Consider the following 27,224-nt stretch of genomic DNA (forward strand, 5'->3'; position numbering starts at 1 on the left):
ATTGATTAATCCAAGATATTATGTGACCTAAGATAATAGAGCTAGCAATGAAAACAGGTAGATGCATTTGAGGAATATTAAAAAGGTGAACTAAAGAACTTGGAGGAAAATGTGAAGGAGTGCAGAGCCAAAAATGACATGTTTCTGGGTTTGACAACCATATATGGTAATGTTATCTACTATCCCTCAAACTTTCCCTACATACCCAATGTAGGTCTGCTACTTTTCTAGGTACTAGAAATATAATGACATCCAAAACCAAAACACTCCCTGCCCTGAAGCTTAAAGTTCAGTATTGCTAATAAAATAATAATGTAATCAAATATAAGATAACAGCCATAGCAATAGTCTTGAAGGAGAGCCACAGGTACAACTATCTGAGGGTAAAAACAGACAACTATTCCACCCAGTCAGGCAGATCAAGCAGAGCATCTCTGAGATTGTGACACACAGACAGATCTGAAGGAGTGGTGGAAAAAACTATTCCAGGCAAAAGGAACAGTGTGGATGAGGCTTCTGCAGCAGGAAGGAGGATAGCAAACAGGAAGGGCTGGAAGGAGGGTGATAGTCGGAGCAGGCAGAGTTAGGGAGAGCGTTGAAAGCTGAAGGTCTATTGGCAGGTAATAGAGTTAGCCCCTTATCCTAAATCAACGGCAAGCCAAAGGGATGAGAGTGTTGTAAAGTGACCAGCGAGTTCCCCAAAGACACCAAGTCCTGATGAATTTTTGAGGAGTTTATTGGCCGGCGACTACATGGGGGTAAGACAAACCCAAATCCTGCAGCTCTCCTACAGTTCAGAGGCCCCTTTATATAGACCCAATTACATACTGGCTGGGCTTGGGAGGAGGGGGAGCATGGCACAAAAGTCATTAATCTCATTAACAAGTTCATTGAATTTTACTGCCTTGTTACAATGTTTATCTATAGGATCTATCAAAAGGAGAACATTGCTACACCCTAAAGCAAGAGTAGTCAACCTTTTTATACCTACCACCCCCTTTTGTATCTCTGTTAGTAGTAAAATTTTCTAACCACCCACCGGTTCCACAGTAATGATGATTTATAAAGTAGGGAAGTAACTTTACTTTATAAAATTTATAAAGCAGAGTTACAGCAAGTTAAAGCATATAATAATAATTACTTACCAAGTACTTTATGTTGGATTTTCGCTAAGTTTGGCAGAATAAATCTTTATAAAACAACTTACTATAGTTAAATCTATCTTTTTATTTACACTTTGGTTGCTCCGCTACCACCCACCATGAAAGCTGGAACGCCCAGTAGTGGGCGGTAGGGACCAGGTTGACTACCACTGGTCTAAAGCCTTTTAAGAAAAGAGAAGTAAAGGGATTCTCAGGTAAGTTCTATCTTCCTTGCTCTGTGTGGCAAGTGGCCCCAGGCACCCTTCCAGAGAATTATAGGAATTAGCTAAACTATGACTAGATGATCTAGTTGCCCTTGTAAGCCCTTCTTCCTGCATTCTTCTCTTTCCTTTCTCCACGGAAAAGGGGGTAAGAGGCCTGACTTTCCTCTTTAAAATGGTGGTTGCTAATGCTAAGTTTTATAGTTTCTTGGCACCTTATCACAGGAGTGGGGGTTAAATGGCTGGATATTTATTTTAATAAATTCATTCTGGCTACATGATGGAGAATAAAAAGATTGGAAAGAGACTCAAAGTGATCACTACTAGTATAGTTAGAAGGTGATTACAATGGTCCAAGTAGAACATGGTAGTGGTATTAATGAAGAAAAGTCAACAGCAAGACTTAGAGATTAATTAGACATGAAAGGGAAAGAAATATAGAAAACTAAGTTTCTAACTGAGCAACTGATTGTATGATGGTGCCATTTACTGACATATGGAGCAGAACAAGAGGATCTGGTCTGGCCAATTAATTTATGACCTTGATTTAAATATGTTAAGTGTGATGTACCGTTACAATATCCTTTAAAAAAAGATGCTGTGGGCCCTGGCTGGTTGGCTCAGCGGTAGAGCGTCAGCCTAGCGTGCAGAGGACCCGGGTTCGATTCCTGGCCAGGGCACACAGGAGAAGCGCCGATTTGCTTCTCCACCCCTCCGCCACACCTTCCTCTCTGTCTCTCTCTTCCCCTCCCACAGCCAAGGCTCCATTGGAGCAAAAATGGCCCAGGCGCTGGGGATGGCTCTGTGGCCTCTGCCTCAGGCGCTAGAGTGGCTCTGGTCGCAACATGGCGACGCCCAGGATGGGCAGAGCATCGCCCCTGGAGGGCAGAGTGTCGCCCCATGGTGGGCGTGCCGGGTGGATCCCGGTCGGGCGCATGCGGGAGTCAGTCTGACTGTCTCTCCCTGTTTCCAGCTTCAGAAAAATGCAAAAGAAAATGCAAAAAAAAAGAAAAAAAAAAAAGATGCTGTGTAGGATACATGGGTCTGGAATCCAAAGGAGAGGTTTGGAATGGAGACACACTCATGTTAGTCACCTACATGTATATGTGCCCTAGCCTGGAGAAAGCGTGTGCAATGACGGGGGGCTGAGGCTAGGCCTTAAGGAGCACAATGCTTTAAAGCTTCACAGAAAAACTCGGACCTGTATAGGTGAAACTGGAGGCTAAAGAGAGGGAGAGAGAAAGAAAACCAGGAACATGCAGTGTCCTACCAGCCACATTAGAGACTGTTTCAACAGCTACCTAAACAACACCAAAAGAAAGGACTGGTTCAGGAACAAAAATAAGCCTTAGATGTTAATATTGAGTTCAAAGTGCCAAGGAGCTATCCAGAAACTGGAGATTTCTGCCAGATCGGTGCATATATGAGTACATATATGGTTCAAAAGAAAAATCCAGGCCAGCAGCAGAATCAACAGCAATCAGTATCTCATTGTGCATGAGGCTCTGAGAGCTTATCACTCAGCAAGAGGGTAGAATGAGCAGTGGGGCCATGGAGGCCAAGGTTCAAGGGATGGCAATCAAGTGTATCCTGCAGAGGGACCTGGAACAGAGCAGCTGGAGGAGTGAGAAGAAAACCAGGAAGTGCAGGTTGATGGAAACAGGGGGGAAAAAACCCATATAATATGAGATGACAGAAATCAGTGAATGAAAGGAAGTTTCATAGAGGCAGGACTGGACAAAGTGAGAGCAGAAAGCAAAAGGTAGATTGTTGAGAAACAAAATGAATGGGGACAGAGAATGAGAGAGAAAGACAAACAGTTCTCTCATGAAGCTCAACTACAAGAAGGGGGTTCATCAAAAGAGGAATCAAGAAAAGATTATTGTCTATGTTGCATTCTTGTGACATAAGAAAAGGACTAGAAAGTGCCAGTTGGATGTTTTTTAAGTTTGTAATTGCTGAGCTTGACAAGAGCATAGTCATAGCTGTGGGGGGAGAGCAGACTGAAAAGCTGAGTCAGTAACAAGACTTTTGATAAACTTGAAGAAGTAGCCAGAAGTGCCATGGATAAAAACAGCAAGCTGAAATAACAAAAGTATAAACCTCACAGAGGTGTGCTTTCTTTCATGGAGCTCGTAAAGAGTAGCAGTCTCAATGTGACACAGAGGAGAAAGAATTCCAACCAGTGTCCATCCCTAAAGTCTTGAGAATGTGGTCATGAGGCCAGTCCCCCACGTGAGGAGCAGGGCTAGAAGAACTGTGCAGATCCCTGTTCATCTACCGTGGAAACAGCAAACCATGGAAAGGACAGAGGAAGCTGTGAGCATTAGTAGACTGAATCAGGAAGATAAACCAGAGTCATTGGACAAAAGTGAATGAAGAAATGGAGGGGTGTTTACCCTCTAGGCTACTGGGGAGGATGGCTGGAGTACAGTAATACGGTGTAAAGTTGCTTCTCTTGGTGAACTGGTTAAAACCCACCTGGAACAGCTATTAGTGACTTAACTATGGAGGTTGAGTCTTGTACACACCAAGACCTGGAAATGCTAGTGGGGGTGGGCCTGGTCTGTCGGCATCTTCTGTGACCTCACACCCTCTAGTTGGAGAGAACAGTAACCCGCAGTGAGGGACCAACAGGCCTCCTGTAAAGTCTGACTTTCTAAAGGAATCCCAGCCCAGGTGAATGGGCTAAAGGACCCTTCCCAGGAACTGGTGAGTGGTTTTCTACAGGAACAATTGACGTAAGGCCCAGCAAAGGGTTATGACTCAACAAGAGCTCATTTCTTCTTAACTGAATAGATGGATAAAGTAGGTCTATACATAATACTGAATTACTTTATTCTGTTCTAGGAATGTGTACTCTCACAAACACTAGGAAGTCCAGGTGTATGTAGTATGTGTTGAATAACCAGAAATCTGTATTAAATATATGCACATCAACTGTTTTTTAAGTGCTGGGTTTCCATTTCCATTTAATCTGCATCAAAAGGCAACAACAGATAGGATAATTAAAATCCTAGTGGCTAATCTGAACTGACCTGTATTCCATAGATGTTGCAGTGAAGAAATTATATGTAGGAACACCTCCTTATTTAAGCAACAAATCCTGAATTATATTTTTAAAAACCCTGATTTCTCAATTGGAAATGAAAACAAAACAAAAGAAAAAAGGCCAAATTTTGAGATTCATGAGAGTTGTTAATAAAGTGATATTCACAAAGTCCTTAGTAAAATATTTTTCCATTTCTTCTGCCAATAACAAGAGAAACTAAACATATTTACAGCAAATTGGAGATGTATTTGCTGACCATTAAGCTGCAGCATGAATACACTGATACCTTTGGGCTCCTGAAAGACAAAATTGAGACCAAAAATCAAACTCACTTACACATGTTGCTATAGTCTGAATGTTTGTGTACTTCTAAATTTCACATGTTAAAATATTAATCTCCAATATGATAGTAGTATAAGGTGGGACCTTTGGGGATGATTAGGTCATGAGGGTGCAGCCCTCATGATTGAGATTAGTGCCCTCATAAAAGGGAACCAGAGAGCTTCCTGCCTCTTCCACTATGTGAGGATACAATGTGAAGACAACATCTGTGAACCAGGAAGAGGTTCTCACCACACACTAGATATGTCCAGCAACTTGATCTTGGACTTCCCACCATCCAAAACTGTGAAAAATAATCTCTGTTGTTTATAAGCCACCCAGTTTATGGCATTTTTGTTATAGTAGCTCCAGTGGACTATGACACACATTGATGAATATTTCAAGAGAAATAAAAACACAACATGTTTCCTGTCACACTCTTCAGAAATGTGGTGGTGGCTCCTCAATTAGTTATTTCAGAAAATATGCTTTTAAAAAGCTTTCTTATGATCAGAAGACTTTAACTCCTGAAGCATCACACTGCAAAGAAGGAAGCAAAAAGGCAACTGAAAGGCCAGTTTTTGTTGGGATACTAATGAAGGCAACAAGAGACCAGAGGCCCATTTCCTAACAGGAGCAAATAAGAGAGAGGAAGAGACAAGATCCCTGAACATACACAGCATGAATCAAAAGCCATAGCAGAGAGATCATCTGTGCTGACTGTCATGAATCATACTTTTTACAAGCTGTTGGTTTGGTTGAAATAACTAATAAATTCTTCTCTTTCAAAGTGCTTGTGCCTTTCCCTTCCCTGGCCAGAGGCAAGCTAAATAGACACAGTGCCCTGACCACCATGGGTCAGTTGTTGGCGATTGATCAAAAGTTGTATGTCACACTTACTTCCATGCTCTGTGTGGGGGCTCAGGAGAAGGGAGTGGCCCTGTCACCTGGCCTGCACACCCACACACCCACCCACCCACCTTCTGTCTCAAACTCATCTTACAACAATTAGTCACTACATTTCCCATTTTAGACTTAGATTTTAAAACCATGTCACTTAACATCTATATCTAAAAACCACAAATACTTACCTCTCTTAGAAGTCAATGGATGTCTTAGGAATAAATAATTGATGAAAAATCAGGCTCCAAGGCTGTACGTTAGTAGGAGAGCCAGTTAGCGGTTTTCTGTTTCTTACCTGGCTTCTCGAAGTGTCAAAGTACTTCCTGGTGAATGCCAGGACATCTTCTGTCTCATTCTGGGAAAGGAAATAGGGGTCTTCATCCTGCCTGAGGTTGAGGAGGCTGTGAAGGTAAAATTTATAGTCCTTGTTACTCATGTTGAGCTTTGAAGAACAAATCTCCTTCTGGTGAATGATGTAGTAGAGGAGAAGAAGAGACACTCTCTGAACCACTTCCTCTCCAAGCTGATCTTCAAAATCTCCTCCAGCTATTAGCAACAGGTCATCTGGTTCAAAGCACTGGGCAAAAAAGCAAAAAACGAAGACAGAAACGAAACAAAGCTTAACATATTCCTAAAACGCCAATGACCAGTTTCCACTGCTTATTACTTTATCAATAGTAGGGGGAAGTGGGTATGCCCAATAGCCAGATTCAAATAAGAAAGACATGGGGGGACTTTTATGTAACAATAGTGCCTGCCCTTTCAGAAAGTCTCTATTCCCTAAGAGCAATCCCTCTATCTCCAACTACAGTACCAATGGTTGTCCATTTGCTACCTTGAATAAAATCAGCTGACTCTTTGATTTTGAAAGCAATGCCCCATTGCATTTAGAGTGAAATTCAAGTTCCTTATAATTTTCTCCTTGGTCTAGCCCCTGCCCACCCTACCTCCTCTACCTTATCTTAGCTTCTTTCTACTTCTCTTATCAAACTTCTGTCCCCCTGATGTTTCTGTCAGTCCCATCAAGCCCTTTCCCACCATCTTTCAGGTCTCCTTCTTCCCCTCTCTCCTCTGATCTCAGCTTAAAGGGCCAGCCCTTCTGGATGCCTCCCACACACTGTCCAGAGGTGAAAGCCCAGCAGTTATCCATGCTTTCCAGCACAGTGCTGTTCAACAGAAATAGACTGCAAGCCATAAATGTGAGCCACACATACCATTTTCAGTTTTCTATCAGCCACATTTTAAAAAGAAAACAGAAACTGGTGAATTAATTTTAATAATTTATTTTATTGAAACTTCTATGTGCAAGATACAACCATTTCAACATGTAATCAAAAAAACTTTTTAATTACTAGTAAGCTATTTGACATTCTTTTTGCCCTGCTAAGTCTTTGAAACCTGGTGTGTATTCTAAACTGACTAGCATATACCATTCAGCAAAGCCGAGAGCCACACGTGGCCAGTGCCAGATCTGGCATACCCCATTTTTTATTTTCTTCACAGCATAGAATTCTAAAATTACTTTGTCTACTTGTTTTTCTTCTCTCTCCTTGATGACAATGGGTCCATTAAGCCTGGATTTTGTCTGTTTTGTGCACAGTTCAGCCTCAACACTTAGCACAGTGCCTGGCACATAGAAGGTATGAAAACAGATAAAATCCAGGCTTAATGGACCCATTGTCATCAAGGAGAGAAGAAGTCTGTTTATTGGAAGCCATTTGTCCAAGACAGTCTAAGTACTTATGTATCTCAGCATTCCTCAGTGTATAAATATAACTGGTTCCGGAAAAGGTGTCAAACAATGATTTATTTGCCTGGTAGGAACCTTATTGCATTATTTTAAATGAAAAAAAAAATGTCCAGGCCCTGGCTGGTTGGTTCAGTGAATAGAGTATTGGCCCAGTGTATGTATGTCCCAGGTTCAATTCCTAATCAAGGCACACAAGAGAAGTGAGCATCTATTTCTCTCCCCCCCACTCTTCCCTTTTTCTCCCTCTTCCCCTCCCATAGCCAGGGGCTTAATTGGTTTGAACATAACCCCAGGCACTGAGGATAGTTTGGTTAATCCAAGCATCGGCCCCAGACAGGGGTTGCCAGGTGGATCCTAGTTGGGTCATGTGTGGGAGTCTGTCTCACTATCTCCCCTCCTCTCAATTAAAAAAAAAATGTCTAGAGCCTATGTAAAAATCTACCAAATATTTCTGCATAATGTAAAGCATTTAGAATACCACTTACCCAATTATTTAATGCATAATGAATTAATAAGTACATTTATTTGAAGTTTCAAGGATATTGCACAGAATCAAGTATAACCATGGTTTCCTTTGGAGGGAGGTACACCTGCAGTATGTGTAAAAACTAAGGTAAGTATGCGAGGGTAACAGATTTAAAGCCACACAGCTAATATCATTTGCCCAGTCTTAATTCCTGTTCTGCCAATGACAGACTTTATTCTCTTATTCCATTGTCTTGTGCCATGAGCAAAATAAGCTATGGACCCCTGCACATACTTGCTGTGCAGCCCTTAACCCAATAATTTTCTCTCCCTCCAGTTTGGTAGGAAGAAATTTCATCAATGAAGAGGCTAGGGGATTGGTAAAGCGCTATTATCTATCAATCAGAATATTCCACAACCAGAGTATTGAACAAGGTTGTATTCATGGGCTTTCAAGTGCTAATCAGGTTATTTGATGGAAGCAAGTAGGTAGGAAGAAGAGCGTCAAGAATATGAGGAATAGGACCCCCACTGAGGCCACCAGGTCATGTGCACATGACCAGGGGCTTGGTTGAAAACATACAGCAGGGTGTGTCCACCCTTGATCCCATCCGAGGTGCCTGAGACCCCTGTCCATTTGTGGCTCCTCCTCAGTGCTCTTGCCTTGTCTCTTTCTAGAGTTGGCATAGGAGGGGATGGCATGGGGCAGCAGAGAATAGGGTAAGATCTGTAACCCTGCCGATATTCACTCCAGAAATCGTTTGTAAAAAGCATACAACTTGGAAAGCAAATTTGTTTCCGACTTTGAAAACGTTTTAATAGTTGTGGAAGCAGCTCATCTTGTCTGACAAGATATTTTGGTCATCTTGAATGAACAGACGTTGCCTGCCCCTTGCTTTAATTTTTGAGGCCTGCTGGAAGGAAGTTTGTCTGTGACTCAAATAACTAAGGGCTCTTTCATGATATTTGAATCTTAGACAATTTCCCTTAATTCAGAAGGTGGTAGCTAGAAGGAAGTAAGTCTATAGGAAGCATCAGAGTTGCCAATATCAGAAAACGTGATTTCTCCTCTCCTCTGGACAGGGATGTGACAAAAAGCACAATGGGGAGGGGAGACATGGGGGGGGGGAGGACTGGAATTTTCAGTCCATCACCCACTAGTTTTAGCTGTTAAAGTATTTGCAGAGACTCAGTTGAGTTTGGGAGAGGATGTTTAGTAAAATTTTGCAAATGCTGGCACCCAATAGGCATCAAGATCTGTACAAAGCACTGGCTCTAGTGAAACAACTCTTTGTTAAAGAAGAATGAGCTCATTCAGGAATAATCCACTGATTTTTGTTTTAATCTTGTCAGGCATAAGGTTTAAAGAGGGAAAACACAGATTCCGGGAATGAGTTTTTAAAATTTCATAAACTTTGGGGAAAGACTGGTTAAAATGTGAGAAGCCTTCCTCACTAAGCTAAATGGATGCTCAGCTATCGGGCAGTCATTTTCTGCTGTACTCTGGAGCCCAGCCAGATCCCCTCCCCTAACTCAGCTTCCTTGACTGTTTATAACCGCCCGGTGAGAGCCACAGTGACACAAAGCTGCAAGAAATATTCCTTCTTCTACATGAATAAAGCAGTTGTCAAACCTCCACGATAAACTTCAAGCGCTTTAGGCCAAAAGATATTTAGAATTTGATTTGGGATTATAAATAAACCCACTGACCTCTTTTAAATTCTTAGATTTTTTAATAAGGTATTTGGGGCTAGAGGTAGGGTAGGGGGGTTAACAATTGATTGTAAAATACGGGAGGGCAGTTATATTTCTCTTTATTCCTCCCAAACAAAGATCAGGAAGGATGTCAGCTTCCTGCAGGTCTGTTTTCAATTTAGGGGCACTTATGACTGCAAAATAGAAAAGTCTTAACTGAGAAGAGTTAAGATAAACTTGTTAAACAAGATAAAGCTTGGTGCATTTTGCATGATGGCTATGACACATGGCGGGAGGGGTGTGAATTAAATGCAGATCTTGAAAGCAGTGGTTCTCTTCCCTAAACTGGTACAAGAATGGCCTGGAGATTTTGGTGAGAAACCCTAAGCCCCTGGGGCAGGGGAGGGGGCTGGAGACCAGCAGGAGGGGATGCCCAGGACAGTCCCATTTCTCAGCAGCACTGCAGGTATTTCACAGACACGCTCCAGTGTCCCTGGAAAAGGAGGGTTGGGCATTTCCATGAGGTCCGGGAAATGTAAGGGGACAGAACGAGCCTGAGCTCCACTCATTCATGCATGCCCATATGGTTCTCACAGAAAGCAGCCGGAGGAGGGAGGCACCACTACCCCATCGGTAGTATGGATGAGGAACACGGCCTTCTGCATGTCCTAAGAGCTAGAAGGTGCCAGGACATTGTTGGCTGACTCCAGACACCACCAGGTTCTTTTCCCTTCCCCACACCTGGAACTCATGTAAGGTTGTGGTTCTTATTATTACTGAAGTGGAATTTATTCTTTTGGAGTTACTTAATCCCTCATTAAATTCATCAAAATTCCATTCTAGCCATTCTCACTTAAAAAAAAAAAGCCACCAACAGGCAAGACTATCCATTTTCAAAGGCTGAAGTTTAGATAAATTTTTTTTAAAATGCACCGTGCTCTCAAATGCTTCAGATGGATTTTTAAAAAGAATTCAATTTTTACCTTGACCTAAAATAAATTGGGAGTTTCTTCTTTCTCTCTACTTTCCTCTTTTTGCAGATATTTGGGGATATGAACTCATTCTTTTGTCCTTTTTTTTTACCCCAAAAGTTCAAATGTGAATGTTGCCTCTCAGTGAACAAAGGTCCTAAAGATACAGGAAAGACTCAGTGATGTCTGAAGGCCTGTGATTTGCACCAGGGTGTGGGTATTTGTGAAATCAACAGGACGCTGTCACTCCGACTTTTTTTTTTTACAGAGACAGAGAGAGAGGGTCAGAGAGAGGGATAGATAGGGACAGAAAGACAGGAACGGACAGAGATGAGAAGCATCAATCATCAGGTTTTCATTGTGACACCTTAGTTGTTCACTGATTGCTTTCTCATATGTGCCTTGACCGTTGCCTACAGCAGACCGAGTAACCCCTTGCTCGAGCCAGCAACTTTGGGTCCAAGCTGGTGAGTTTTGCTCAAACCAGATGAGCCCGCGCTCAAGCTGGCGACCTTGGGGTCTCCAACCTGGGTCCTCGGCATCCCAGTCCGACGCTCTATCCACTGCGCCCCCGCCTGGTCAGGCCACTCCGACTTTTTATGAATGACATGAAAAAGATTTCATGGCTCCTTGCTGGTGGGTGATTTGGGTGAACTGTAACCCTCTGAACAGGTTAATCTGAGATTTGCCTTTTTTTCTTTCTATTTTTTTTTTAACTTTAGTCTCTCCCAAAGAAAATGAGAAATAGCAACAGCAAGAGGGCAACAACATGAGAGACAGAGTTTCACTTCCTAGTAATGGAACTGATTCAAACGGAAGCTACCTTGGCCAATCTTGTAATAAAGTCACAGAAACCAGAAAGTGCAAAACAACTCCTCCTCCCCCCAAAAGTGGAGAACAATTTTGCATGTTTACATTCTCCCCTAGCTAAACTAATATTCAACCAGCTTTAATAAGACACGTCATGTCATTAGAGAACATTTCCCTGAAGCAAATTCTCAGAGGACATTAATAAGATATGACTTCTAGTTATTTCCAGCGGGAAGTCTTATGTTGCTATATATATAAATTAATGTCATCACAGATGAGTTGACTATTAGAACACATGTTTTCTCTGGGAACCCTTGGGACTAGGACTAATTATTGAATTATTTGTTTGCACAGACCAGAGAAAAATTCTTTGTATGAGCAAGGCCCTTCTTTCATGGAAAAAAAAAACACAAAAAGAACACTTGGCCCAAAATGTTTCTCCTGGCACCAAGCAGGATTGGGAAAGTCTGCCAAATTATTTTGGGGGGCAGTTATTTGCATCTCTTACTGACTGTTTGGCATCTTCATTTATTCATTTGTTTGTTGATACATTCTGAAAAATCACATCAGTCAGGAAAGAAACAGTGAATCACCGTTTGTCTGTGGTCATTTTACGACATGGGTTCTTATCTCTTGTGCTGGTCTGGTCAGTCCCTCCACCATGCCACCCACCCACACTAACAGGAATAGTCTGATCCCACATTAATGCTGATTTTATATTAAAGTGGCCGACAGGGATTTCTAAAAATTCCATCGATGAAAATTCAATCTCAATCCCTGGAAGAGGAAGTTCCAACATGGGTATTTTTGAAATCTGTCTGGGTGACAATGACATGCAGCCAGGGTTTGAGTCACTTGGTAGACTAGGGAAAGGCTGAAAATTGGCCCTTAGGAGCCCTGGGTTTCATTTTAGCCCTACCCATGGCACTTCCATTCCCCAGGTCAGGTTCATTATTTTTAAGAAGGTGGTTATCCAATTTATTACCCACCATGCAAAGTATTAGAAAATGTCAATTGATATCTGACAAATAGTCACTATTTTTATGTCTCAGAAAAGAAATAGCATCCACCTAACCAGACATATACAAGTCCACCGCAAACTCACAAAAGGGATTAGTAAATAAGAAAGAAGAAAGAACTAAATTCACACTCACATGTCAATACTTCCCAATTTGTAGAACGGTTGTATAAAGACTTACATAAACACTTCTATTTTAATTTAAAAAAAGGAAAATTTCCCCATATTTAAATGCTATGTATCTGTAGAATACTTTAAGACTTTTATCTCTCCCAAATATGGAAGTTATTATGCCACAGTGCACTGTGCACTTGGGTACTGGAAGGTTCGTGTTGTTTGTGCTTTACCGAAGTAAGTGGCTAAGAATCCACAGCTCTTTTTTGAACATGCCCTGGTACCTGATCCCATTCTATGGCACTAACCGGATTGCAGTCTCCTTGCATTCCATTTGTCCTCCGTGGGCAGCCTGTTTTCTCCAACAATGTTTTGATAAGGCTTCTGGAGTGGTTCTGGGGATGTTGGTCGCCAGCAGAGAGAACTCGGAGTACTTCTATCAGTTGGGCAGGACCCCAAACAACACTGCTGTGCTGGGTGGAGTGTGTTTCTGTTCCAGTAGAGGGAGCGAGGCTGAGGAGAAGGAACAATGACGGCCAGAAAACAGAAAGCCTTGTCCAGAAGCACATTTCTACTCTTCCTTTACCTTGAGTATGTCTTTGATGGAGTAGGTGGGTTAGTGTTCACGGTGTGACCCTGTAACCAGAAGAATTTCTGTGGTGAAAGGGAAAAAAAATAAAAGCTTTAATTCTTGTGCCTGAAACATGTTTGAAAGGATTCATTAATTGGGTGGCTAAGCTGATTTGCAATGACAAGCTGTAGCTGAACAACAGGAGGTCTATGGGTCATTTATAACCCCAAAGGCAGGAAATGATCATGCTTGTAGACTTTCAACCCATTGAAAAGCTAAGAATTTTGTTATATTGCCTCTCTCAGAACTAAACCTAGAGTCAAAATTGAGAATAAGTTTCTCTATTCATTGCGCAGGTGGTATAAGTCATAGGACCTGGGACAAGAAACACCCTCTTTTTATCTCCTTGTTTAATAAAACTCCCAGTGGTTTGCAGCCTCTACCACTGAAATAAGTAAACAAAGCTAAAAACAAAATAAATTTTAATAAAATACCAATGTCATGCTGATTCAGAAGGTTTTAGGCAAAGAAAGATACTAGAAGAAAAATAGTAACATTGAGAAAACAGGTCAGTTTTTAGATTTTACTTGATTAAAAGTACAAACAATCTTTAAAAAGAAAGAGTATTTCAAGATCTCATGAACTATGATAAATCCAGATATTAACTGGTCACCAAAGGGGTGATGGGACAACTTCAGAACCAATCAGCCTTCTGGAAAAAAAAAAAAATCTAATCTACTCAAACAATTGCTTCAGAAATGCAAAAATATTAACAGTGTCTCAGGTCAGATCTTGGCCCAGAGATGAATTAATAATGACTGTGGAATAGGAACAAAGATACTGGGATTACTTTTATGGTTTAAGAAAAAAAGCATTTAACATTTTTAGGTTAGCATTTAAAACATAACAGAAGATGATAGAAATATTTCTAACCCCAGTGCTTACCTTCAGAAGAAAGACAGATGGTTATTATCTGGAGCTCTGCGGCCTTTTAAATCTCAGAGAGTTTCTTGTGGTTACAAAGTCCTGTTTTTAAAATTCCTTGCTTGTATGCTGGGAACTGAAGAGGATTATTTCAGCCCAGAGAAGTTTGCAGTTGCTATGGAGAGAGCTGCTCTGAAGGTAAAAATGAAGGTGGATAAAAAATGAGAACTTTCTGTCTGGCAGCTTTTCTAAAAAATCGAATAAAATGGTCCATGAACCAAACATTTTCCTATTTACCAATTTTCTTAGAGTCATCCACAGTCACTTGCCTTTTAAGGGGCAGATTGAAGTCTATGAATTTCACCTTGCAAAATGAAAAGATTTTTTTCTTCTAGTTGGTTCTGTGATAACTGTTTCATCCACATGTGTCACAGAGACAATGACTTCTCAGAGAGCACATGGAGTGCACCAAGGGACCTGGTGGAGACAGCCTCACAATCCCCTACTAGGGTTTCATGAGACAGCCCGGACCCCTAGTCCTTATGGGTATTTATTGATACATATAAAATAGAAGCAGGGCCTGACCAGGCGGTGGCGCAGTGGATAGAGCGTTGGACTGGGATGCGGAGGACCCAGATTTAAAATCGCGAGGTTGCCAGCTTGAGCGTGGGCTCATCTGGTTTGAGCAAAGCTCACCAGCTTGGACCCAAGGTCGCTGGCTCAAGCAGGGGGTTACTCGGTCTGCTGAAGGCCCACAGTCAAGGCACATATGAGAAAGCAATCAATGAACAACTAAGGTGTTGCAACAAAAAACAGATGATTGATGCTTCTCATCTCTCTCTGTTCCTGTCTTTCTGTCCCTATCTATCCCTCTCTCTGACTCTCTCTCTGTCTCTGTAAAAAAAAATTAAAAATTAAATAAATAAATAAATTTAAAAATAGAAGCAGGGACAAGAACAAGCAATTCAGGAAGCAGAGAAGAGAATGAGGAAGTTAGGAAGGGGAACTTCTTCAGAGCAGATTAAAGGGTAGCAAAGTACCCCACCTATTGGGTAATCAGAATTGATCATTCTACCCCTATGGTGCTGCATTCAGCGCAGTACTTTTGTCAGTAAAGTCACTGTGCCTTTGCCTCAGGGCACTGAACTCTGTCCCCCTTTTTTTTTCTTATTCAGGGCCTCTACACACATGCCAATCAAGGATTTGTTGAAAAGATAGTGTAAGATCGGTGGCCATGGCCATGCAGGTTCACAATGGATTTGGGCAGATGGTAAAGAAACTGCAAAGCCAGAGGATGGTGGGCCATTCCATATATTAGAGTAGTGGTTCTCAAAGTGTGCACCAGGGCGCCGTGGTGCACCCTAGAAGATTTCCAGGTGTGCCCTATGGTATACCAGAGAAATTTGTGCCTGTTGGGGACCAAAAAAACCAACAGGGTTTTTGGAGTGTAAGGCCAGTAGCCACGGCCACCATCACAGCCACCTGGCCCATGCAGGTATGCATTTGATTAGGATAGACAGTAATGAAACAACAGAGCCAAGAACTGGTGGGCCATTACATTTAATCCTAGCTCGCACCTGGCAGGTGAGAAATACACACAGTGGGAAAACACTTCCCTTTCCATTCAGGGCTTCCAAAGCCACTGACTGATCCGAGTTTCCTAGAATCAAAGGTTTCTACCTCACCAGCCTTATTCACTACTGTTCTCCATCTCCTTCTCTCTGCACAAACTCTGCAAAAACTGGCTTCTCCTTCAGCACTCCGCCATCTTGACTGCCTATCCTATACAACGCTAATTTCAGGAACTGAGAGAGAGCAAACCCCCAGTCTGCCCCATTTTATAGTGTAGAAATCAAAACCTTTAAGCCAATATACAAATAAGGAAGTCTCTGATACAAAGCCACCTATCTGAGGCATAAATGGGATTCCTCATAAGAATGCACACCCTGTTGCATCATGCTACAGTCAAGGTTGTGGGGAAAAGCTTAGTTTTGAAAAGATCTTAGTATTAAAAGGATGGGAAAGGCTTAGTCTTAAAACTAAGCTTTAGGCTATAATGACTTTGTCAGCTTACAGCTTGTCTCCCACACCAAATGCAAACTATAAGTGAGTAAACATATATATCATATTTACAAACTTATTTGACTGACATTCCACCCCTTTTGCTCACTTACAATCTAAAGCACAGGTATTCTTGCACAAGGAAATTAGGCACATTACACAAATTACAACAACAGCACAAATCATACAGTTTCAACAATTACAAAGGTACATTTCACCAGTCTCTGAACACTTTGCCAAAAGTGCAAAATGTCCTCAAACTTAGCCATATAAAAAACTTCCTGGGGCGGGGGGGGGGGGGCTCCAGCAAAGCCACCCCCCAACTTCATCAGGGTATTTCACATGGTCCAAAATCTGTAAGTCCATCCAACAAAGGAGCCAGTGCTCATTACAGTCGTAGTCCAGGAATCAGTCCAAGCACATGGGGCGTCAGCTACCTCCCCCCCACCCTTATCATCCTGGCAGGTCTTACACTGTCCCAAGGAGGAGCACGTGGCAATGGCAGTCAGCATTTCCATCTCTGCTCTGAGAGCATGATGGCATCCACTCGTATGTCCCCAAATTGCTGACCTATCAGGGTTATAGTAGTTACTCCTTGCTGCTGGGTTCTCATCTTCTGGAGACTGCAGATTGCAACTCTAGCCCAATTCTCCTCATCCTCCAAAGAGGAACTGGAAACATCAGTTCCCGCTGCCGGGCTTGAGCCCCAGGCCACTGCTGCCTCCTGCTCTACGGGCCTTGCAGCCTTGGCCCCGGCCTCCCACTGCTGCTGGCTCTCCACAACATCCAGGGCCATCTGAGACTCACAAACCTGTGATTCTTCCTCCAGCAGCTGCTCCATTTCCAGGTGAATCTCACTAACCTGGTCGGCCTCCTGTGGTGCTTGCTGCAGCTCCAGGGTCGGCATCTCTTTCTCCCATGTGGAGCTCCAGCTCCTTCCACTGCTCAGTTTGCAGGTCCTGGGAAGCCTCTTCCACAGAGCTCTCAGTTTCCTCACACGTGGCTGTAAAAGTCAGCCAGCCTACGCCCCCAAAAGAACAGCCATGGGGAACCATAACAGCTGCCAGTCCTCTACTCCACTGCACAAAGGTTGTGGTGGCTCCATACCAAATTGATCCGAATCCTGTCACAGACTACGCCAAATTTAAAGCCAGTAACCATGGCCACCACCACAGCTGCCTGTCTTATGCAGGTTCGCATTTGATTCGAACAGACGGTGTAAGGTATTTTCCGCTGAGGAAGAAAGAAGGACATAGCCACCAAGTGCGGACAAGCAAAAGCTTTATTTAGAGTGCTCCCAGGCAAGGTGCACTGGTCCGCAAGACAGGGGCCAGGGAAGTCGTGTTGCTTCTCCTACCTGGGGGGGTAATTTATAGCATTGGTAGGGTGGTGGGGAGGTGATAGGTCATGGCAAAATTTCATTGGCTGACAGACAGTTGTCTTTTTTCAAAATGCTCCTGAGCCATTTCTTTTGGTGGTCATGGGAGTGGGTGGTTCCTCATGTGACCTCCCTCCATTGCCAACCAACTTCACATTCTGACCTTTTATGTTAGATAGGGGTGTCGCTATTCATCTGGCTACTTCCTGCTGGTTAGGGGTGTCATGGGAAAGGGAGGTTGGAAGGTGGTAGCAAATTCCCTGTGAAAGGGACAGGAGTAACAGGAGGAACTGCGCGGCCCAACTTTTTAGTGAGCTGTAGATGGGTGGGACCCAGTGGTTCCAATTGCCAGTGGTCCTGTAGAGGGGTAAGCTTGAGGTGGGAAACATGGTACCAAGGTGTTTGTCCTAGGAGCTTGGCTGCAGTAGGAGTAGTCAGTAGTACCATTTGGGGTCCTGTCCACCTGGGCTGTGAGGAGCCGGGTTGGAGTCCCCTTAGAAGAACTTTGTTCCTTGGTTGGAGGGAGACTGCTGGATGAGCTTCACTTGGACCCCCTATGGGAGGAAGAGTGAAGGCTGGGCCGTTGTCTGACTGGAAAATAGTAGGCAGTCCAAATTGCGGGATGATACATTCAATGCGAATAGAGGCAACGGTGTCTGCCATTTCTCGAGAGGAGGGAAAACCTTCTATCCACCCTGAAAAGGTGTCAACAAAAGTTAGGAGATAGCAGAGTGTTTTGTGAGGAGGCATGTGAGTGAAGTCAATTTGCCAATCTTGACCCCGTAACTGCCCCCTCAGCTGATGAGTAGGAAAGCGGGGGCAAAGACCCCCTTGCATAGAGGTTTTGGAACAGATTGTGCATGCTGTGTGTACCTTTTCAATAGTTTGCTGTAGGCCTGTGAAGAAAAAGAGTGGTTGCAAGAACCGATAGAGAGCTTTTGGCCCTATATGTAAGGAACAGTGGATATCAGAAAGGAGAGCTTCAGCTTGTCCTTTTAGTAAGGCAATTCTATCTCCAAGAAATATCCATCCTGGTTGCACACGTCTCCACCCTTTCTGAGGAGGGCCTGTTCTTCCTCAGGAGTGTAGGAAGGTTTCAAGGAGGTGGAGAGAAACATGAGAGGAATGGAGAGGTCCCCACGGTGAAGTTTCGAGCCGCAGTGTCAGCCCGAGCATTTCCTAAGGCCACCGGATCCTGAGACGTTTGATGGCCCCTACAATGTAAAACAGCCACCTCAGCGGGTAGTGTAATGCCTGCAAAAGTTTAGAAATGAGGTTAGCATTGATTATGGGGGAGCCCCTGGTAGTGAGGAAGCCCCTTTCCTTCCAGAGGGCAGAGTGGCTGTGGGTGATAAGAAACGCATATTTAGAGTCAGTATATATGGTAATGCATTTTCCCTGGGCCAGAGTGAGTGCCCATGTGAGGGCAATCAGCTCTGCTTTCTGGGAGGTGGTGCCCTCTGGCAGCTGTTGGGTTTCTAGAGTGGAGGAGGTGGTGACCACCGTGTAGGCCACCTGTTGTCATCCATCGGGTCCCTGTACAGAGCTCCCATCTACAAAGAGTATTAGATCTGGATCTTTTTTTATAGTTAAATCTATATTTTTTTAAAATTAATTTTAATGGGGTGACATTGATAAGTCAGGGTACATATGTTCAGAGAAAACATCTCTAGGTTATTTTGACATTTGATTATGTTGCATTCCCATCACCCAAAGTCCAATTGTCTTCTGTCACCTTCTAACTGGTTTTTTTTATGCCCCTCACTTCCCTCAACCCCCTTCCTCTCCTCCCTCCCACTCCATAACCCCTACACTCTTGTCCATGTCTCTGAGTCTCATTTTTATGTCCCACCTATGTATGGAATCATATAGTTCTTAGTTTTTTCTGATTTACTTATTTCGCTCAGTATAATGTTATCAAGGTCTATCCATGTTGTTGTAAATGATCTGATGTCATCATTTCTTATGGCTGAGTAGTATTCCATAGGAATATACCCCAAGAACACCATAACACTGTTTCAAAAGAAGAAATGCACCCCCATGTTTATAGCAGCTTTGTTCACAATAGCGAAGATCTGGAAACAGCCAAGTGTCCGTCAGTGGATGAATGGATTAAAAAGCTTTGGTAGATCTGGATCTCTTAGATCTGTAGAATCTGATAATCCATCTTGGGGTCTGTTGAGGAAATCTATTAGCTCTGAACAAGAATGGGTGGGTTCTGGAAGTGTCGGTGGAGCTGGCAGTAGTGTGGCTGGGTTGAGTTGGGGAGAGGGAAAAAGAGAGACTGACTTCCCCTCCCACAGCCAAGGCTCCATTGGAACAAAGATGGCCTGGGCGCTGGGGATGGCTCCTTGGCCTCTGCCCCAGGTGCTAGAGTGGCTCTGGTCGCAACAGAGCGACACCCCGGAGGGGCAGAGCATCGCCCCCTGGTGGGCAGAGTGTCGCCCCTGGTGGGCGTGCCGGGTGGATCCTGGTTGGGCGCATGCGGGAATCTGTCTGACTGTCTCTCCCTGTTTCCAGCTTCAGAAAAGAAAAAAACAAACAAAAAAACAAACAAACAAAAAAGAGAGACTGAAGGATTTTCAATGAACAGGAGGTGAAATTCTTGTAGGTGGGAAGGACCCAATAGAGAAAGAGATTTGTGCAAAAGGAGGTTGATGAGCCTGTGGAAGGAGAAGACAGTGATGGGTTGGGAAAGGGTGAGTTTAGTAGCCTCCTTGGTGAGTTCAGCTGCCATGCCCAGTGCCCGGAGGCAGGGCTGCCAGCGTTTGATGGTGGTGTCTAATTGTTTAGAGAGATATGCCATGGGGCGGTATGTAGGTCCCACAGGTTGAGTCAGTACTCCAATTGCATTACCATGCTTTTCATCGGTGAAAAGGTGGAAGTGGCATCTGGGGTCAGGTAAAGTGAGGGGGGAGAGGAGATGAGGACATCTTGAAGGGTAGAGAGAGCTCTTTTTAATAGTATTGGGGGAGGTGAACGGTCCCGTGGGAGTCTCTTTTGCAGCCTCATAGAGGGGTTTGGCTAAGGAGCAAAATTGGGAATCCAGCATCTAAAGAAGCCTATCAGACCGAGGAAAGAAAGAATCTGATCAGCAGTGGAAGGTGGCTGCAGACTGTGGAGGGTCTGAGTTTGATCTAGAGTAGGGGTCCCCAAACTCTTTACACAGGGGGCCAGTTCACTGTCCCTCAGACCGTTGGAGGGCTGCCAAATACAGTGGTCCTGTCACTGACCACCAATGAAAGAGGTGCCCCTTCTGGAAGTGCGGCAGGGGGGCCAGATAAATGGCCTCAGGGGGCCGCATGCAGCCTGCGGGCCATAGTTTGGGGACGCCTGATCTAGAGTGAGACCTCGGGTGGTGGGGCTTAAGGCGATGCCCAGATAGACTACGGACTGAGAGTGAAGTTGAGCCTTAGTAGAGGAGACACGATATCCCTTCACAGTGAGGAAGTTAAGAAGGGTGGCGGTGTTTCTCTTTGAGGTGGACAGGGAGGGGCTGCAGAGGAGTAAGTCATCTACATATTACAAGAGGGTACTTGTCTCGAGATCGCGTGCAGCTAGATCTTGAGCTAGCACCTGCCCAAACAGGTGTGGGCTGTCCCTAAATTCCTGGGATAGGACAGTCCACATAAGTTGTTGGGCTGCGTTAGTGTCCGGGTCCGTTCTGGTGAAGGCAAACAGAAAGTAAGAGTCAGGGTGTAGAGGAATGGTAAAGAAGGCATCCTTGAGGTCTAAGACCATGAAGTGAGTGGTGTCAGGGTGAATGTGTGAAAGTAACGTGTATGGATTAGGGACCACCAGATGGAAGGGGAAAACCACCTTGTTAATTAGGCATAAGTCTTGTATGAGGCGGTAAGCCCCTGAGTGTTTTCAAATAGGAAGGATAAGGGTATTACAGGGGCAGTCTGTAGGAATGAGTAAGCCTTGATTTAAGAGGCAGGTAATTACGTGTTTAAGGCCCTGTTGATGATTCACCGAAATGGGGAATTGGGGTCTAGATGGAAACTGGGAGGGATTCTTCAAGCAGATGTGTACAGGTGGGTGGTGGGTCGCTATCACTGGAGTTGAGGTGTCCCAAATTTGGGAGTTGATAACATCTGGTGGAATAGGAGGTTAGGGTGATGAATGGGTTAGGGTGATCTGTGGTAGTGAGAGAGCCTTCAGTCAGAAGTGGTAGGAGTAAGTGGGAAGATGCTGTCAGCTGGATAGTGGCTTCGAGACTTTGTAGAATGTCCTGACCCAGAAGGGGTACAGGGCATGAGGGCATAACTAAGAAGGAGTGCGAAAAGGGGATCTGTCCAAACTGCATGTCAGGTGGTGTGCGAAGGGGAAAAGAAGGGTTCTTATCAACTCCCATAACTGAGACCTGTGAGGGAACTAGAGGTCCAGAGTGTGATGGCAAAACAGAGAAGGTAGCCCCCATGTTCACAAGAAATGAGACAGATTTAACTGCTCCTGTAGCATTACCCTGGGCTTGGCGAGGGTGATGGGGGTCTTCAAGTCTGGGCTGCGTCAGTCGTTCACGAGACCGAGAAGTTTGAGCGATGGGCCCACCTGGCTGGCTTGGCCTCCCATTTGGGTGGCTTGTCCTCCACGTGGAGGCACCAAAGAAGAGCCTGTTACCCAAAGGGGGCAATCGCTTCACCGGTGACTGGGCTGCTTGCAGTCAAGGCAGGGCTTAGTGGGCGGTCTCGGGCAGGGGCACTGCCGGGCCCAGTGACCCTCTTTGCCGCATTTAAAGCAAGCTCCTGGTGGGGTTCCTCTTTGCGACCTGGACTTGGGTCGGGCACCTCCTATGCCTTGCCCCTGTTGATCTGCCGGCCTCAGAGCTGCCACAAAAGCCTGGGTTTGGAGTGTTACCTTTTGCTGCATGTGGGCCTGGCGAGTAGCCTCGGCCTTTTCCTCCCAACCATTAAAAACTTTAAATGCCATGTTCATCAGGTCTTGGATAGGGGTTTGGGGGCCCTCTTCCACCTTTTTAAGTTTCTTCCGAAAGTCCAGAGCCGATTGGGAAATAAAGTGAGTAGCTAATACGGTGGCCCCGGCATTGGAGGCAGGGTCTAGACGGGTATGGAGGACCATAGCGTCAGTGAGGCGGTTCAAAAGGAGGGCCGGGTTTTCCTCAGGCCCTTGAGTGATTTCTCTCAATTTGTCATAGCTACCTTTTGTGCTGCACTCTGCATGCCAGCTACAAGACATTCAATCATTTGGTCTCTTCGCCTCCTACCTGTTTGTCCCGTCTAGTAATCTCAGTTGGGGTCCGTGTCAAGGACCGCCTGTACCCCAACTGGCATTTGGTTGTTTCTGAGGTGAAACTGATCAGCATGAGTCCATGCTGCCATCCGGATTTGGTCCTGTTCGTCAGGGGTAAGGGTAGAAGACATGATAACATAGAGATCATGCCAAGTGAGGTCATATGCCTGAGTGAGATATTGGAATTCCTTGATATAGGCAGTAGGATTAGAAGAGTAGGATCCTAAACACTTTTTGATTGCAGGCAGATTAGAGAGGGAAAAAGGAACATGAACCCGAACAACTCCTTCTGCTCCAGCCACCTAGCGGAGAGGGCAGAGAAGGTTGTCTCCCTCTTGTGGCCCGGAGTGAGATCTGGTGTGAGCACTGATAGGGGAGGAGACAGAGAGACTGGTATCTGCAGACAGATGAGAAACAGAATCTGGAGAAGGAAGAGGAGGACCCCGATAGGGCGGAGGGAGTCATGCAGGAGGGGGAGAGAGTTCCTCAAGGGGGTTGGTGAAGGAAGAAAGATCAGGAGCGGAGGGTTTAGCTGAGGTTTCTCTGGTTAAAAAGACTTGTGCTGTAGAGCAGATGGCACAGAGATTAGGACAGGAGCACAAATACCAGAAGCCCTGAATGTAAGGGATCTCTGACCATTTCCCAGTTCTCTGGCAATAATTCTGTAAATTGGTGAGGTTGTTAAAGACGAAAGTCCCTTCAGGAAGCCACCTGGTCTGGTTATCTAGTGGGTACTGTGACCAGGCCACAGTGCAGATCAGTTTCTTCTTCTTTAGGGAGGGATCTATGTTTGAGAGGTTTCGGATAAGGCACCCTAGGGGTGTTTTTGAGTCAGGTTTAGATTTCTGTGCCCCCATGGCCGCCCTTAGCCTTGGGGTGATCGGAGATGAGCATTGGCATCCCACAACTCAATCTCTGGCCACTGGACAGTCAGGCAGAGTGGGAGTGTCTGGGACGTCTCCACGGGCACACATGCACTCAGAAAGGGTAGGAGGTCCTTGATGCAGCTGCGATTACGGACAGGGAGTCTCAGGGTCAGAAAGAACTGAGGGGAGGCTGGAGGCAGGGGACTTACCGCACCATGTGCTGAAGTGGGTGGGAGGTCGGAGGTCCCTGGTCTTCCTCGGAAGGGAAGGGGAGAAGAGTGGCCCTTGCAGGCTCAAACTCCTCCCGGGTTTTGGCACCAAATGTAAGGTATTTTCTGCCGAGGAAGAAAGAAGGACATAGCCACCAAGTGTGGACAAGCAAAAGCTTTATTTAGAGTGCTCCCAGGTGAGGTTCACTGGTCCGCAAGACAGGGGCCATGGAAGTCGCGCAGCTTCTCCCGCCCAGGGGTAATTTATAGTGTTGGTAGAGTGGTGGTGGGGGTGATAGGTTGTGGTGGAATTTCATTGGCTGACAGTTGTCTTTTTTCAAAATGTTTCTGGGCCATTTCTTTTGATGGTCATGGGCATGGGTGGTTGCTCATGAGACCTTCCCCCATTGTCAACCAATCTTACAGATGGTAATGAAACAATGGAGCCAAGAACTGGTGGGCCATTACATTTAATCCTAGCTCACACTCGACGGGCAAGAAATACACACAGTGGGAAAACACTTCCCTTTCCATTCAGGACTCCCAAAGTCACTGACTGATCCAAGTTTCCTAGAATCAAAGGTTTCTACCTCACCAGCCTTATTCACCTCTGTTCCCCATTTCCTTCTCTCTGCACAAACTGCAAAAACTGGCTTCTCCTGCAGCACTTTGCCATCTTGACTGCCTTTCCTATACAATGCTAATTTCAGGAACTGAGAGAGAGAGCAAGCCCCCAATCTGCCCCATTTTATAGTGAAGAAATCAAAACCTTTAAGCCAATATACAAATAAGGAAGTCTCTGATACAAAGCCACCTATCTGAGGCATAATTGGGATTCCTCATAGGAGTGCACCACCTCACATCATGCAATAGTCAAGGATGTGGGGAAAAGCTTAGTTTTAAAAAGATCTTAGTATTAAAAGGGTGGGAAAGGCTTAGTCTTAAAACTAAGCTTTAGGCCAGGGGTCCCCAAACTACGGCCCGTGGACCGTATGCGTCCCCCTGAGGCCATTTATCCAGCCCCTGCCGCACTTCCAGAAGGGGCATCTCTTTCATTGGTGGTCAGTGAGAGGAGCATAGTTCCCATTGAAATACTGGTCAGTTTGTGATTTAAATTTACTTGTTCTTGCCTGACCAGGAGGTGGCGCAGTGGATAGAGCGTCGGACTGGGATGCGGAAGGACCCAGGTTTGAGACCCTGAGGTCACCAGCTTGATGCAGACTCATCTGGTTTGAGCAAAGCTCACCAGCTTGGACCCAAGGTTGCTGGCTCAAGCAAGGGGTTACTCGGTCTGCTGAAGGCCCGCGGTCAAGGCACATATGAGAAAGCAATCAATGAACAACTAAGGTGTTGTAACGCGCAATGAAAAACTAATGATTGATGCTTCTCATCTCTCTCCATTTCTGTCTGTCTGTTCCTGTCTATCCATCTCTCTGACTCACTCTCTGTCTCTGTAAAAAAATAAATAAATAAATAATTTCTTTAAAAATTTACTTGTTCTTTATTTTAAATATTGTATTTGTTCCTGTTTCATTTTTTTTACTTTAAAATAAGATATGTGCAGTGTGAATAGAGATTTGTTCATTTTTTTTTTTAGTCTGGCCCTCCAATGGTCTGAGGGACAGTGAACTGGCCCCCTGTGTAAAAAGTTTGGGGACCCCTGCTTTAGGCTATAAGGACCCTGCCTGCTTACAGCCTGTCTCCCACACCCAATGCAAACTATAAGTGAGCAAATGTATATATCATATTTACAAACATTTGACTGACATGGAGTTTAGATTTTGGGGGGACAGAGGTGTGGGGAATTGACTGTAAACTGACAGACTGCCCAAACCCCCACCTCACTTGCCTGATTAAGTTTCAAAGGCTGTTAAGCTGTGGTGCTGGATTTTTTACACTACACCCCATGTTCTCCGAAAAGACTAGAGGCAAGTTTCTTCTATCCTTTGTTTGGTGTAAAATTAAGATGATATGTATGGTAGGGGTTTTCTACACTCAACACAATTACGAGTAAAAAGAGAGAAATTCTTCAAGGTATTGATGAGGGAATGAGAGTTTGCTTTTCAAATATATGCCCAAACATTGAAGAAATTGCTAGGATACATCAGGCACATGTTTCTCATAAACAGAAGAATGAAAAACTTTAACACATTTGCACTGGGACCTGCTGAATTTACTAAATCTTATTAAAAATGTATCTATATATAAAAAAAGATAACTTTTTTGTCATTTAAAAATTTTTAACCCCTCTTTATTACAAATTCTAAAAAGTATAACTCAAAAAATGTAACATAAAAATGTTTTTTTAATGTCAGAATAAATTTAATTTTGTCTTATTTATTTCATTTAATTACCATAAAAGCATGCTTGGTCTTTATATTTTTTCTTTAATATTTGACTTAATTATTATAACATATTTTTCAGAAATTTGTATATAGTGCACCTACAATTAATTATAGGATTTTATTTTATTTTATTTTATTTTTTAATTTTTATTTTTTGTATTTTTCCAAAGCTGGAAACGGGGAAACAGTCAGACAGACTCTTGCATGTGCCCGACCAGGATCCACCCGGCACACCCATCAGGGGGTGACGCTCTGCCCACCAGGGGGCGATGTTCTGCCCCTCTGGGGCGTTGCTCTGTTGCGACCAGAGCCACTCTAGCGCCTGAGGCAGAGGCCATAGAGCCATCCCCAGTGCCCGGGCCATCTTTGCTCCAGTGGAGCCTCGGCTGCAGGAGGGGAAGAGAGAGACAGAGAGGAATGAGAGGGGGAGGGGTGGAGAAGCAGAATGGGCGCTTCTTCTATGTGCCCTGGCCGGGAATCGAACCCGGGACTTCTGCACGCCAGGCCAACGCTCTACCACTGAGCCAACCAGCCAAGGCCAATTATAGAATTTTAAATGCGCCTCGCTTCAAAAAGTTTGAGAACCATTGTATTAGAGTCTTGCAATGGCGGATGAGCAAGTAGTCAGGGAAAACCATTTCCCCCTTTCTCTCCAAACTTTCCAGCAAAACAGGCTGGGGTGGGGGATGGGGGAAAAATCCCTTTCCTGCCAAACAATTGCCCTTCCCAAGCAGACAGGAAGTCTGCAATTTGCAATCTGCCGCCCTGAGGGCAAGCACCCACAGCCTTACACGGACTGTACACACATGGTGCTGCCCTGTGCTCATGCACCAATCAGAAAAAGTGCAAGAAAACAAACTTGTTACATACTTGTTTGTCCAAAATTCCACCCCTTTAAGGTTGCTTGCTTCACAATCTATACCACAGGTATCTTCCTCAATGATCCCTGTGTGAGGTGTGAAGTACATTACACAAACAAAAGGACTATAGCAACAGCACAAGTTACACAATTACCATAATCACAAAGGTGCCCTTCACAATGTCTTCCTGAGCACTCTGCCCAAGCGTGTTAACTGGAGGCTTATCTCTAGCCCCCTACCTCATGGTAGGTGGAAAGGCTTATATAGTCCAGGGCTGTGTTAATGGAAACCTTAA

The 27,224-nt window shown here is 44.4% G+C and overlaps 1 protein-coding gene across 4 annotated transcripts in view; it reads right to left on the minus strand.

Moving 5' to 3' along the window:
* Positions 1-14,027, minus strand: part of SLC39A12 (solute carrier family 39 member 12) — a 70,988-nt gene extending 56,961 nt beyond the window's left edge. For 3 of the 4 annotated variants that reach the window (XM_066279778.1, XM_066279777.1, XM_066279776.1), the window contains exons 1-3: positions 13,979-14,027; positions 12,771-13,116; positions 5,935-6,216 (exon numbers count right to left, since the gene is read on the minus strand). In XM_066279778.1, the coding sequence (XP_066135875.1) occupies positions 5,935-6,216; positions 12,771-13,031 (543 nt within the window). In that variant the 5' untranslated portion in view covers positions 13,032-13,116; positions 13,979-14,027. Of the gene's footprint in view, positions 1-5,934; positions 6,217-12,770; positions 13,117-13,978 lie in introns of those variants that run through there. The other variant, XM_066279779.1, reaches the window with a different exon arrangement.
* Between the last annotated feature and the right edge of the window lie 13,197 nt (positions 14,028-27,224).

This window comes from Saccopteryx bilineata, chromosome 5 (genome assembly GCF_036850765.1).
Source record: "Saccopteryx bilineata isolate mSacBil1 chromosome 5, mSacBil1_pri_phased_curated, whole genome shotgun sequence".
NCBI classification, from domain to species: Eukaryota; Metazoa; Chordata; class Mammalia; order Chiroptera; family Emballonuridae; genus Saccopteryx; species Saccopteryx bilineata.